The 13653-nt window shown below is 35.8% G+C and overlaps 1 protein-coding gene across 1 annotated transcript in view; it reads right to left on the bottom strand.

Annotated features, from left to right (window-relative positions):
• The window catches only part of PlexA (plexin A), a 75103-nt gene that overhangs the window by 3652 nt on the left and 57798 nt on the right, over positions 1-13653 (bottom strand). The window contains exons 2-7 of the mRNA XM_018446953.1: positions 6497-7228; positions 3455-3580; positions 2758-3219; positions 599-2277; positions 304-517; positions 48-231 (exon numbers count right to left, since the gene is read on the bottom strand). Of these exons, the coding sequence (XP_018302455.1) occupies positions 48-231; positions 304-517; positions 599-2277; positions 2758-3219; positions 3455-3580; positions 6497-7228 (3397 nt within the window). The remainder of the gene's footprint in view (positions 1-47; positions 232-303; positions 518-598; positions 2278-2757; positions 3220-3454; positions 3581-6496; positions 7229-13653) is intronic.

Below are 13653 nucleotides of genomic sequence, written 5' to 3'. Positions count from 1 at the left end.
TTTTATATGAAGTTTAATAATAAGTTTCAAGTGCAAGATTTTCTTACCAAGATCAAGATCCTCCTTTCGAGGTCTTTGACTATACGGAGTCGCTCGGTAGATCGTATCCAACGCTTTCTCCTTCACTTGAGATATTGTGTCGCAGTCAAGGACCTTGACTGGCACGTTCTCCGTGTTAGGATCCATTCCGCCAACAAACACGGTTTGTTGGGATATCGAAACATAAACCGTCTGAAATTATAATAGAAACGTTATTATTGCAGAGCATTAACTTATCTTGTCGAATTATTAACGCATCTTTACCATTGGCTTGAAGTCGATAGATTGCCGAATCAATTTTTCTTCGGATAAAGAATATCGTGCTTCTGAAGTAATCGCATCAACAGGACCCTTATCGACCTGCTGTTTTACCGCGCGAAACAATACGTATAATGGTTCACCGGCGCACTCTCTCATAAATTTGTATAAGAGAAATGTAAACCAAGCAGACAACATTTTCTCAGCAACGCTTTCAGTTCTACAAAATAAATAAGTTTTTTAAAATCATAAATATCTTCATCAAATATTAATAACTGAAAGTATAACGTCATATACTTACCTCCTAAGAAATAGCTTTGGATGGCTTTTGCCTTCCGTGCACTTTTCGATAAGATCCGCCAGCAAAGTTTTTAAGATATCCGTGCAATATTCCATTTTGCTCTGCAGCGTAACCATAATCAGGCTGGCCACGTTAACTCGATCTCTCATCGAGAAATAACGATTGCTCTCGAGCGTTCGTACGAACAGTAATAAGAAAGTCTTATTCATTATCAGTTGACCGAATAAGCGCAATCCTTTCTCTTTTCGTGCGAGTTCTGGCCTATCCCACTGCAGTACTGGACTATTGTCGTCGCTGGGGAATAATATCATCATCGCATAAGTGCGATAATCAAGGAAGGGTATGCCACCACTAGTAAGATCTCCTGTGAGATCAGTCATTTCCGTCTGTAATTCAGCAAAAGCTTCCTTACATTCGGCAGCGACTCGTAACTCGAGAATATCCATCTGCTCCTGCATATTTTTCAACACACGGTTGCTCTCCGTAGATTTTCGGCGATAAGCGATGAGGAATGCTATGAATACGACTACTAAGATCACAATGGCCACGATCACGCCAATGAGTGCGGGTTTCGACAAAGGCCCGTTCAATCCAGCTGGCAGTGCGTAGCTAAGCTTGCCAATGTTATAACGAAGCGTACCGCCCACTATTAATACCACCTCCGGCAATTCTTGTTTATTGGGCAGACCCTGGGCATCAATGGCTGGCGGTTGCGTTAAGGGTGGTCGGCAGGTGAGTTGTTGCCGCGATAAGGATGTGACATTGCAAAAAGCGTTACCAATTTGCACAACCACATCGGACTCTTGGCAGGCACGATCAAGGTGTTGACCATTGATCGTTAGATAATCACTTTTGTAATATTTAACTTCCTCGTCGAAGACTTCATAGTACGGATTTGGATACAGAAGAAAGTGATTAAAGCCGTGCTGCGAGAGATTCTGCACGCCGGTAACATTGTCCATGCGGAAACCATATTCGAGAGAGAGCGGGCGTTCGGCATCCAATATTATGTGTTCGGGCACTTCGATGGTCGGTGACTTACACACCATGCTCTCCTGACTGTGCACCTCGCATTGCGATACGAACATCTTCTCATCGTAGTAGACATACATTTGTGGACTTTGTATGTAGCCGAGGTTCTTGCCGGTCACCGAGATCTTTATTCCACCCGCTGGAATTCCCTTTGGGACCTTCATCTGACCAGCCACGCCGCTCTCCACACTCTCAATTGTCGGATCGTCGACATATTCAAAGTGGCCATCATATAAACGCTTGCCACCGTCAAAAGACATCTTTAGCAAGCCATTTCGCTTTTGATCACTTGGACTTGTCATGCAAAGAGCCTCGTTAGGTTCGGCACTTATTATGGAGCAGGGAAGATCGTCAATATCAGCATGGATAGTGCTGCCGGCGTTCATATAATTACCAGTGATTTTGATAGTAGTACCACCGCTCAAAGGTCCGTACTTGGGTGATATTGAGATGATCTGTGGATCTACAAATTCAAAATTGTAGTCTGATTCGCCGCGGAAGTCTTCGATCTTGACGATGACAGGTCCGCTCCTGCCTTCCTGTGTGCCAGGTCCATCGACTCGGCAAACGATTTGCTTCGTTCGAATATAAAGGTCCTCATATGGTAAACATCGCATACCGGCTACGGTAACGCCCCCAACTATGTCCTGCAACGTATATTAAAATTATGTATATTAAATAATTTAATTGGGTAACAAATAAAGATATCATAATAATGATAATAAAAGGTTATATGCTAAACACGAATGTTAATACTGAATATTGCAATTAAAAACATTTTTAGGTATCGCATATTAATATATTAAAAAAAAAATGAGATTTTACTTATTTAAAATAGGATAACAGATTAAAAAATCAGGTCGTCTTTAATATAATTTTAATAATTTATATTTAATTGTCAATGTAATTTATTGATATCTTTATAAATAAATATAAAAATTTATAAATATATATTTTCAAAAGTATATAAATTTAAAAACTTTTAAAAAATATTAATTTTTATAGTAAAAATATTAACTATTTAGTAATATATTACTATGCAAATAACAAAAGAGAATGATAGACGAAAGCGACTATATTTCACTTCGATAACGAGTAACAGACAAACCAAATGACGCCTTTCTTACCTTGAATGTCTTGCCAAGATTGATGCCGCGAATCGTCACGTTTGTGTTGCCTTCCCAGGGGCCCATTACCGGCTCGAATGATTTTATCTCCGGATTTGGACAGGTCTGGTTGCTGTTCAGCCACATGCCAGTGCCGCGGTCGCACTGATCCTTTACCTCGCATCTGTCCGAGCTCTGGCACCAGCCACATCCGTACTTCGTTGGCAGAGCCAAGCACATGCCGCAGTTGTCTGCCATGTCGCGGCAACGGTATATCACAAGGTGTATATTGTCTGGATTATCCAAAGGTTTGGAGCCGCCCCAGATTACTGCGAAAGGTACCGTGATATTCGGCGCGCGAGAGGTATAAGAGAATTCCGTTTCCTCGCAGTAGATCGTGTCAGCCAACAAACGTGCGTTTACGCTCGTCACGCGACCCTCAATGTTGAATTGGCACACGAACCGCGTCTGTATGATGAATTGCTGAAAATTTGCCAGAATGTACATTAATATCTCAATAGAATTCTGAATTCATGATATACTTAATTTTTGCATAAAAACTAAGATTTATTAAGATGTTCATTAAATTTATCATTTTATTTAGAAATGAAATTTAGAAAATCTCATGAAATTTTTGCAATATTTTATAATTCCATAAAAGATTCAAAGATAAAAAAGATAATCTAATCATTAGTGATGTAGTAGTTTTTTTACTTACCCCAATGATATGCACTTTAACTCGTATGGCTTTTTTTATACCGGAAGACACGAGGATCTCTTGAGATTCGGTGGCATTTATAGTAGGACAAAAACCTGGCCCACTCCTATAGCTTGGTCCCATTCTCTATAAGATATATATAAAGTTATCAAAAAGACAAGGTAATTTTAATTAAACTATTATTGTTAAAATAATTCAAAATTTCTATGTTTTAAGTTCATCCGTTTTAATATTTTATTTCACTCATGCTACTTTTTTCACCCAGTTTATTAAAGTGCTGTTGTTAGCACTCTATTATAATTCGATTTTATTCCATTTGATTATTTTAGATATTATGCAATTCAAATCATAGAGCAAAGTTCTCAGCGTCAAGTTTTCATCAAAAATTACAAGTTAATTGATAATCACATATTAATATTCATGGAGTGAACGCAACGTTTTAACTCCAAATCGAATCGAGTTGATGTCGAAATGAAATTAGTTGATGCATGTTAACATGTATGCAACAACAGAATCGCAATTCTGCTCTGAAATTAGGTATTGTGAGTTTGCAGCACATATGAATCGTTTATCTTGCGAAAATGATGTAAATTCATTTTAAAACTTTAATGAGTTTCAGTAAAATGTAAATATAAGCGAATGCATGATATCAATTTTAACAAGATTTTGTTTACATTTGAACTTATACTTTCTTATAATTTTTTACTAATTTTAAAAGTATGCATGTACATGTGCATGTCTTTATTTTATAAAGGAAATTAAAACAACAATAACGAATATAACAATTTCATTTGATATGTGGAGCATTGCTATTAATTTCCTTCATACAAAATCAAGATATGCATATGTATATACATAATTTTAAATATAATATAAGTAAAAAATTGTGATAATTATATATCAATTACTGTATGAGCTTGGAAACATATACGTCTAACTTCTTACAAGTATCTTTGACTATATTTAAATTACTATAGATTTCTTAGGAATTTCTTGGGATTTCTTGTGTCACGGTCGAATATATCTTAAAGGACCGTTTATAATAGAAGTAATAAACCGTAAGCCATAAAAAATTGACCAATCTCATAGTCAGTTATTCTCCTAACATTCGACTGTGAGTGGTCAATTTCTTATGGCTTACGGTTTACTTCATTATAGATGACCTTTAAAAATGTGCAAATAATATCAAATATTATTTTTACTCTAGTTAAAATCTAATATATAAAAAAAATTCAACACGTGTTAATAACTTCGCTACATTCCCATTTACTCGAGAGATTCAGCGAGAAATATTAAACGGATACAGAAATTTCCGCGCAATAATTTTAGATTATTTAAGATCTAAAAATTATTACACATCACTTACAAAATAATATAGTTTTGATTATAAACTTATTAAATTTTTGCATGATTCAATTTATTATATATTTTGATACAAAGACTTAAAATGCATATACCTATCTATCAATCAAAGTTACACTAAATCATTAAATTAAAATTCAAGTAATAATATTTTCCTTACGTTTCATTACGTTTTGATAAAGTTCTCAATCTAGTAATAATGTTCGTAATTTAGGCGACGCGAATCGATTGAAACCAAAATGCAAGCTCTTCACAGAAATCAATTTCGAATACAAAAGACATATTCGACACGTGTTTATTTGATAAACCGTTGTATATTTCGGTAGAACGGGATGACAACATTTTGGCTGGCGTATAGCCTTGTTTTATGTGGCATACGGCGGGTCGATGTATAAGCAAGGTCGGTACGCTACCATTCATGCGGTTAATATAGAAGCAGGCAGACAGCAGCACAAGCCACTCCGCGTGCCGTCGCATTATTATTCTTCGTAATGTGAATATTCCGACCAATTAGCGATTATCGGTTCGCGCAATCAATAGCTTCTACAATTTATTAATAGTACGCGAGCATATTAGAGCAAAGACTGTTTGTCAAAGCATTATTTCGCACGTGTTACGCGTTTATTTATTTATGGAGATCAAGACCGTAGATTTCTTAGAAGATAGGATTCATATAAATCACTATTCCGTTACGATAATTGCAGTAAGTGCAAAAAGTATTTGTACAGGATAAATTTTTATAACAAAAAGCCTTATTTGTAGAAAGTTAACATTAATTAGCAATTTTATACAATGAGTACGTTCTGTCCTAATATAAACAAAACAGCTTTGCGTGTTCCTGATTTTAGAAGTTAAATTTTTCGACTGTGTAAGAATTTTTGTGAGTACCCAAATAATGTAATTTTTTATTTTCGTTTACTTTAAGATAATATATTTTAATTATTATATCTTTGTAGAGGTAAAATAATTTTGAGGAATACATAGCCTATTTTATTTTTTGTTAATAAATTGTTAATTAATGTTTATTTTTTTAAATATAGTTTTTTTAAAGATATTTCCTCTATACGAATACTTTTTGCACTCACTGTATATTCTTGTAGCTTTATTTATATTTGAATACGTCTCACGCGTTGCGCTACATATTTTTTACAATTCATGATAAATGCAATTACCATTTCCGAATGCACGAGCGCGAGCGTGGAGTAACGCTCGAGTTATTTGATCGAATAAGTCAATTGAAGCGGCACTTAGTGTATTATTTATTAATAATATTTTGTGCAATTTTGCGGATTATTGTCAATGTTGTGGAAGTGCCACGTAAAATGGTACACGATCGTCATACTCTAGTAATTAAGCGCAATTATTATTAACCGTGTTTTCGCGAATATATCGCGTTATGCGAATGCAATAAAACAACTCAAGAGGAAAAAGAAAAAAATGATGGCGGAGCAATCAAGTAGGTTAATATTTATATGTCATTTGTTATTCAAAAGATTTATAATCTATTTCCTCTTATTTAAATTGTTTATTCAAATTCAAATAAGAATTAAAGAGAAAGCTTCTTTTTTGTGGAAACATATATATATATATATATTATTTGACCCGAAATCTTCTATTGACAGTTTATGAAAATATCGCTTAATTTTTTCTTATCTAAATCTAAATAGCAAAGATACTTACGCTGACTCCTGTGACAAGAATGTCGTTCCTACAATTCTCCGCCGTATCGTGTGTGCACCGATGACCGTCAACACACCAGTCACATGGAAAGCTCGATGATACGCATTGTGTGCAGGAACTGTACGTGTTGCAATCGAAGAAAGTGAAATTTGTCGCTACCAAATCGGGCCCGTTTGTCATCCGAACCGACAGTTTGGCCGTGAAATGGTGTCGGCCCGGCGGTATCGATGGCAATAAATCGGTTCTCGGTGTGGTACAGTTCACGCCGTAGGACTTTCGCGAAGCATTCGTGATTAGGGTCTTGTCGAGGGCGGAAAATGCGCATAGAAACTGTCCGGACAGCGTCGGCAGGTTCTCGATGACGAGCTCGAGAGTCCTGGCAGTGGTGCGCTGCAGTTGGTCTGGCGTGACAGTGGTGATCGTTGTACATCTACCACTCTTGTAAGAGATCCAGTAGAGTGGATCCTTAGCCGCGTCCTGACAGTCGCTGCGCAGATTGCACTTATTTTCCAATGAGCACCAGCCACAATATGGATCTTTGGCGCCCAGACAGTCCCAGCACGTCTTGTAAACCGAACACTCCTGCACCTTGACCTTTGAGACCTTCTTCTCCGTCAGCACGTAGAGATGCATCAGTTGCGAATCGAATAGGAGATCCGGGTTCACTGGAGAACCAGGATCGATCTCAAGATCACCGTACTCTAATGCTAGCGTCGAGCTCTCTACTACCACCTGCAACAGGGGAATATACAAATTTTTTATACAAATTGAAGCGCAGTTAATTTATTTTAATTATTTTAATCAAACTGTTGTATTTCAACAGAATCGTTTTTTCCCATGGAAATATGAATACATATAATGATATATTATAAAATATTAATACACACTTCGAAAATAGGATTCTTTCTTATTTGAGTTATTTGTACTCATTTCCACTTGTAATATCTTTTAATAATTCAAGTTTTTATTTAATTGCAAAAAATAAATAAAATTAAATCTATGAATGTTTAATAAATTGTTCATAAAAAAAATTTCAGACTCTTAATAAAATGTTGCAATATCAATTGTACATTTTACTGAGCTTATTGAAATTCCTTTAATTTTCATGTTCATTCCAATGCAACTTATTTAGTAATGATAAAGTAATGCATTCTTATCACGTCAAAGACTATGTGACACAAAAATCTCATTAAAATATAATTATTTTCAATAATTTGAAGAAGATTGACATATATGTATCGAGTTTGATACAATTAGTTTCAGTCTGACTTGATAATTTCAATTGCTAGTTAAAAAATCAGGGATTTATAATAATTGGCGAATTTGTGTAAAATTAGAGAGACAGTCATCGATGATTGCAGTTAACGAGCTTGTATAATATATTTACCGTATATACATGCCAGAATACTCTTGTATTAACGAAACGAGGATGACACGAACGGAATGAAGAATTAAATATTTACAACGAAATTATGAACAACTGCTAGCCCAGCTAACGCAGAGTAAATGTTCCTACCGTTTAAGTATTTATTGGGTATTAATTATCGATATTAGTTCGGTGACGACCTCTCATTGCATATTCCGTTTTCCCCATTTCCACGATAGTGAACATTCCCAAAAATATTGAAACGTACAGTCCCTTGCCGACGTATCACCGATTTTAATAGTAATGGCATACAATAATCCTACTGTAACATTCGACAGAGCGGTGAATTTTACTTTTATTATGGAAGTGACGTGGATGTTTACATCGTCACGTAGATTCATTTCCATAAATTTCCCAGGTGGATACTGTACATTCGTTGTCGCGATATAGTTTTTTTAACTCCAATGCCGACTGATGGTAGTCACATCTAGGTATAAGATTGCAGCCACCGAAAGTAACAGTGTAGATGCAATTTGCACGCTATTATTTTAACGCGAGATTCTCAGCGCGTCACATCTTTTTCATGGACGAGCACGGTACAATCATCTCTGCCAGGTGCGCATAGCATTCATTTTCTTAGACCTCACCGCGAATCTCATTCGCGGTCGCGGTTAAAGGGTCGTAAATTAAATCTCAGTTCGCGACGTTCCTCGCTTTCAATTGACAGCGAAATGACGACGGATGGAAGTCCCAGAGGGCTAGAATCATTCGCGGGTCTAATAAAAAAGTTATTTTTTCGAATAGCAATAACAATAATCATGTCAAAGCACGACGTAGATCACTTTAGCAGCGACGTTTAGCTTCGATGTGGTAAATTTACTGAGAATGGTATTCACTGCTTATCTGATAATTATTACTATTAGTCTAAAGATTCTGTACAAAGATCACGGTAATATAATAGTCGTATTAGCTTCGCAAATTCTTAATAGGCTAATTAATTAAATCTTTCCTTTAGCTTTTTTTTATCATTAATTAATTTTGTGAATTTCTTCGATTTCGTGAATTTTAAAGAACGCGTTTGTCGTTCTCTTTTAGGAAGTGTTTACGGAAATATTAAACTTTTCAACAACTTCATTGCACAATATTGGCACAATTTGAACCATAGCTTATTAATGTAATGTAATATGGAAAAAGACGTACACATTAACGTACTGGAAACGAGCTATTCTGCCGAAGCAGAAATGGAATAGTTAAGCATTCGTGTGTAATTTACAACAAATTGAATTGAGAGAGTGAAGCGAAGTTCGTGGTAAACGCACAGCGCGCAGTCACTATTCCGATTTAATTAACAAATATTAATTAAGTCGCATCGCGCAGCGCGAATCGAGCCAACAGGCAATTTGCCGCAATTTGGTAAACATCTGTTCGTCTATTCCACAATGCTCATTAGAACAATAATTAATGCCTTTTAATAAAGGTAGAGGAATGAATTATTACTTATATCATTGACAATTCCCCACAGTCACGAATATAAACGTAGGAATTAGATTAACCTAAATGAATAAGACAGAGATTTTTAAATCTTTAATAAATTCGTAATAAAAAACCCATTAATACTTTATGTAATTTATAATATTTTTTTCAAAAGTTCTGCCAGTTCTACGGTGGTCTAATTATTTAATTGAACCTCGATATTTTATGTCAAGTGACCTTCGTGTCTTCCGGAAGAACTTACATCGTTAAGTCGATTCAACCTTGTGAGATGTCGAGAAACATCGTGGCATAGTGAAGTTCGAAAGAATCTTAAGTGAGGGCTAAAGGCTGTCCACTACGTTCCGATCAGCATTCGACCTCTGGCCGAGTAATGAGTCGTTACTTAAGACAGGTAATCACGACGTAGTAACTATGTTACAATCTTTGCGTCTAAGCGGGTTGGAGAGGGGCGGGAAAGAAATAATAACAATAATTATGAGGCTACCGAGTGTTAGTGGTGGTTGTTAATTCTAAGGTTCACTCGCGATATCCGCGGTTGGTCTTTTTAGCGTGATTTCGTTCACGTCGGTATACGCTAACGCGAGTGCGATGTTCGCGCGTCATTCGGCCTCGGCAAATCCTCAGCCAACGTCGACGCACAAAGAGGCTTTAACAAACGCGCGGGGATAAAGGCAAGGTCGGTGAGGTCGAGGATGAGCCGGTAGGAGGGTTAAGAGCGAAGGGAGGAGACGGAGGAGCAGATAGAAATTATTTCTTAATGGAAGAAGAAGCATCGTGGCAGACGCAAACGCAAAGAGGGTACCTGGTAATGATGAAGAAGAAGGAGACAAGGCGTAGGCAAGACGTTTGCAAGAAAGTTGCGTGCAGACGATCGTAAGCACAATAGAAGAGGATAGATGCAAAAAATGACAATAAAATAAATTTTGGAGGTAAAAGGAAGAGTAAAAAATAATTAGCTGGATATAAACGTACAAAAATTTGATAAAAATATAATATGCTAATTAGTAAGTGCAATGAATAACGAACGGACTTCGATATATTAAAATTTAAATTTTCAGAAATTCTATAGGTACAATTTAAGTCACGAGTAAAACAAATATTCAATAATTATTCCAATTAAACATGCTATTAATCGAAAACAATAGTTAAATCTTTATCTTTTTTTGTGCAAAGTCAAGATATTAATAGAGAATAATAAATATTATTTAATTAAAGTATTATTTAATTAGAGTTTTACTTTACATCGAAATAACAACTGTTAAGTTCTTATCAAAATCTTATTATTGTGTTGTCCTCTAACTAGGTATGTGTTTCATGTACTACATCAATTAAAGTAAAATTGGAGAATTATTTAAAAGCAAAGCGGATACGAAAATGTAAAAGAAAACTGGTCTACAGCTAGCAGCAAATAAAGGATGAAAAAAACACGAAAGGAATTAAACGCAAGACGGAAAATAAGATATCCATCTTTTGCGTCTCGACACTCAATCGATAACGTTTTAACGTGAGGAAAATAATAATCACGACGCTACCGAGAAGTAGGCGGACGTTTTAATTAATGAGCTGGTTGCGCTTCCACTTTTTTTGGCATATGCGATTGCATCTATCCTTGCGTTTGTATTGCGTGGGCAATGCTGATCAGTGCGTCGGATTGACCGATAAAAAGCGAATCGAACGTCGACATTCCTGAATCGATTTCAAGTTGTGCGTATTCGTGCGTCCCACGTAAGGTGTCCGCATATTAATGCCACGGTGAAATCCACGCCTTAAGTTCGTTGCATATTAAATGAGACCGAGCGCGATTAACAAGATATGTCTTTGTCTCCATTGGCGCATACAGGAAGCAACGGATTGTCAGCCGATCGGTGTAATCAATCGTTAATTACTGATAACGTACATGTTACAGATATCGTAAGCTTTATGAACGACAAACTACATTTATTGGAAAGTTTCTTATACGATTAACGAGAGCATGAGAACGGTCGTTATATGCAGGCGCATTATGATAGCTACCCTAGTTTCATTAAAAATACTAAAATTAATTCATATTTTACATTGTTCACACAATGATAAATCATAAAAAGAAATTTTCGAAAAAAATTATAAAAATATGAAATACACAATACTTTTGATAATTTTGAATAATAAATATGGAGAGAACAATTGCATTATTTTTTAAAAATGAATTGCTATTAACAAATTACTTTTAATTATTTATGTATACATCCATCTTCTCCTTAATGAAGTTTCCCGTTTTGGATCCAAAAATATCTAGTTTCATTACTGAAAGACTGCCGCGAGCGATCGAAGTCCGATAGAAAATTCCTACACCGTAGAGACGTTAGGTGACGATGTGAAAGGGATTTAAGAGCGATGATCACAACAAGGACTTGACTCGAGGCACGTTCTTGCATCCTGTCAGAGTGTCTCAAGGAACAGTGACAGGTAGTAACAACAGGACCGATGCGGGGTGCGATGCGATTAAATCCGGAGGTACTCCCGCCGTCGCGATGCATTTCGCGGTGATTATACGTCGAGTTACGTATGCATCCCTCCCTATCTTTCACCCTTCCTCCTTTCACCCCGACTAGCGTCTCTTCGGAATTTTTAAATGCATTCTTCGACGCGGTTCGCCGCACCATCGCTGGGATTTCTTCTCGCGGATTCAAGAAGAAAGAAAAGAAGAGGGATTTCTAACGGGGGGGGGGGGGGGGTGGACAGACAATGTCTCCGAGAAGCATTCGACAGCGGCACAAATGTATTCCGCTGAGAGATTCTGAGAGAATCCTATTTCATGAACCTTATCGATTTTATCTAGCGAATCAAATGCGCGTTCATACAGTGAGGCTTGAATGTACGAAATCGATTAGAATTAACTCGGATTAACTCTGCATAAGGAATACGGAATGTAATGTGTCCTATTATAATGGATCTATCTCGGAAACTTTCGCGTGACGTCAAATCCACGTCATTCATCACATTTATGACTCTCTTCTCGTGTTATCTGTATCTAATATTAATAGGAGAAGTTGCTGTTCTCTATTTTATAAAAATACTGTCCTAATTTGTGATACCATAATAGAAATATTAAATTAAACGATTTTACATCCCAACTTCAAACAAATGGTATTCTCTTGTGATGCAATGCGTCTCTTCATTCAAAATTACATTAATACATTTTCCATGTTCCTATTAAATATTTATTGTTAACTTTTAATGAAATAAAATTAATAATGCAGATTATTTTACAAATAATTTAATATAAAAATAATTGTATTATTAAAAAAATAAAACTATTAAAAAAATACATACAATTCATTTTCGTTTCATTGATACTTTGTCATCATAATTTTATGTGTTATTTTTATGTATCATTTTATGTGTCATTTTTTATTTCTTCAAATAATAAAAGTTGAACCAGTGTCATTTCAAACTCAAATTAATTAATGCAAATTATGAGACTATTTACATATTCTCGTGAAACAAGCCTCTATTAGCATTACGCAAATCTAATCATATAGCGCCTTAGAATAAAAAGGGACAGTGAATTGCTAATCTGACTTCGGTGAAAGTAAACCGTTAGTCTGCGAAGTCCGTACCTCGTGGATCGTCACAAGATTCTGATGCGCAAATACAATGCAGCAAAGATTGCATTATCCGTATGTTGTTGAGTTACAGCTCGATACCCGCGACGCCTCGGGCTGAAATAATGATTTGACAGAAACGGATGAAATCGACAATCTTTCACGACATTACTTCCAACATATTGATAAATTAGTGCCGTGTCTTCGATAGAATACTCACAATCAGCAAGATGCGATATTTGACAGTAAAGAGCACTTTCTTAATTAGCAATATTCGAGCAATTTTCGAAAACTCAATTTCTGAAGAAAATGAAGAGAGAGACGCATGTTATATATTTTAAGAAAATTTTGCTATGGCATTTATAATAATGAATAATTAAGAAACTTATACAGAAAAGTAAAAGTAAAATTGAAATGTGTTAATGCAATTTATTCTGTATCATTAGTACGTAGTAGTGTTTATTTTACAAGATCGTTACACGTTTGGCAATGTGTTGATTACAAATTCGTTAACGTAACTCTCCTTCATTATTATTTCTAATTCTTCGTCACAGTATAGTAATATATAGCTTAGACGCTAATGCTGATGGGTTCTGAAAGGTCAGACGTTGAAAGTACACTAAATTATATATCTCGGCGATAACGACGTGACGAAAAATAATCGCGAGAATGAGAAATCCATTAAATTGAAATTAACAGAGCTCTGGAGATTT

Source organism: Mycetomoellerius zeteki, unplaced genomic scaffold, assembly GCF_001594055.1.
Source record: "Mycetomoellerius zeteki isolate Tzet28-1 unplaced genomic scaffold, Tzet1.0 scaffold191, whole genome shotgun sequence".
NCBI lineage: Eukaryota > Metazoa > Arthropoda > Insecta > Hymenoptera > Formicidae > Mycetomoellerius > Mycetomoellerius zeteki.
This window is presented reverse-complemented; position numbering and strand designations above follow the sequence as displayed.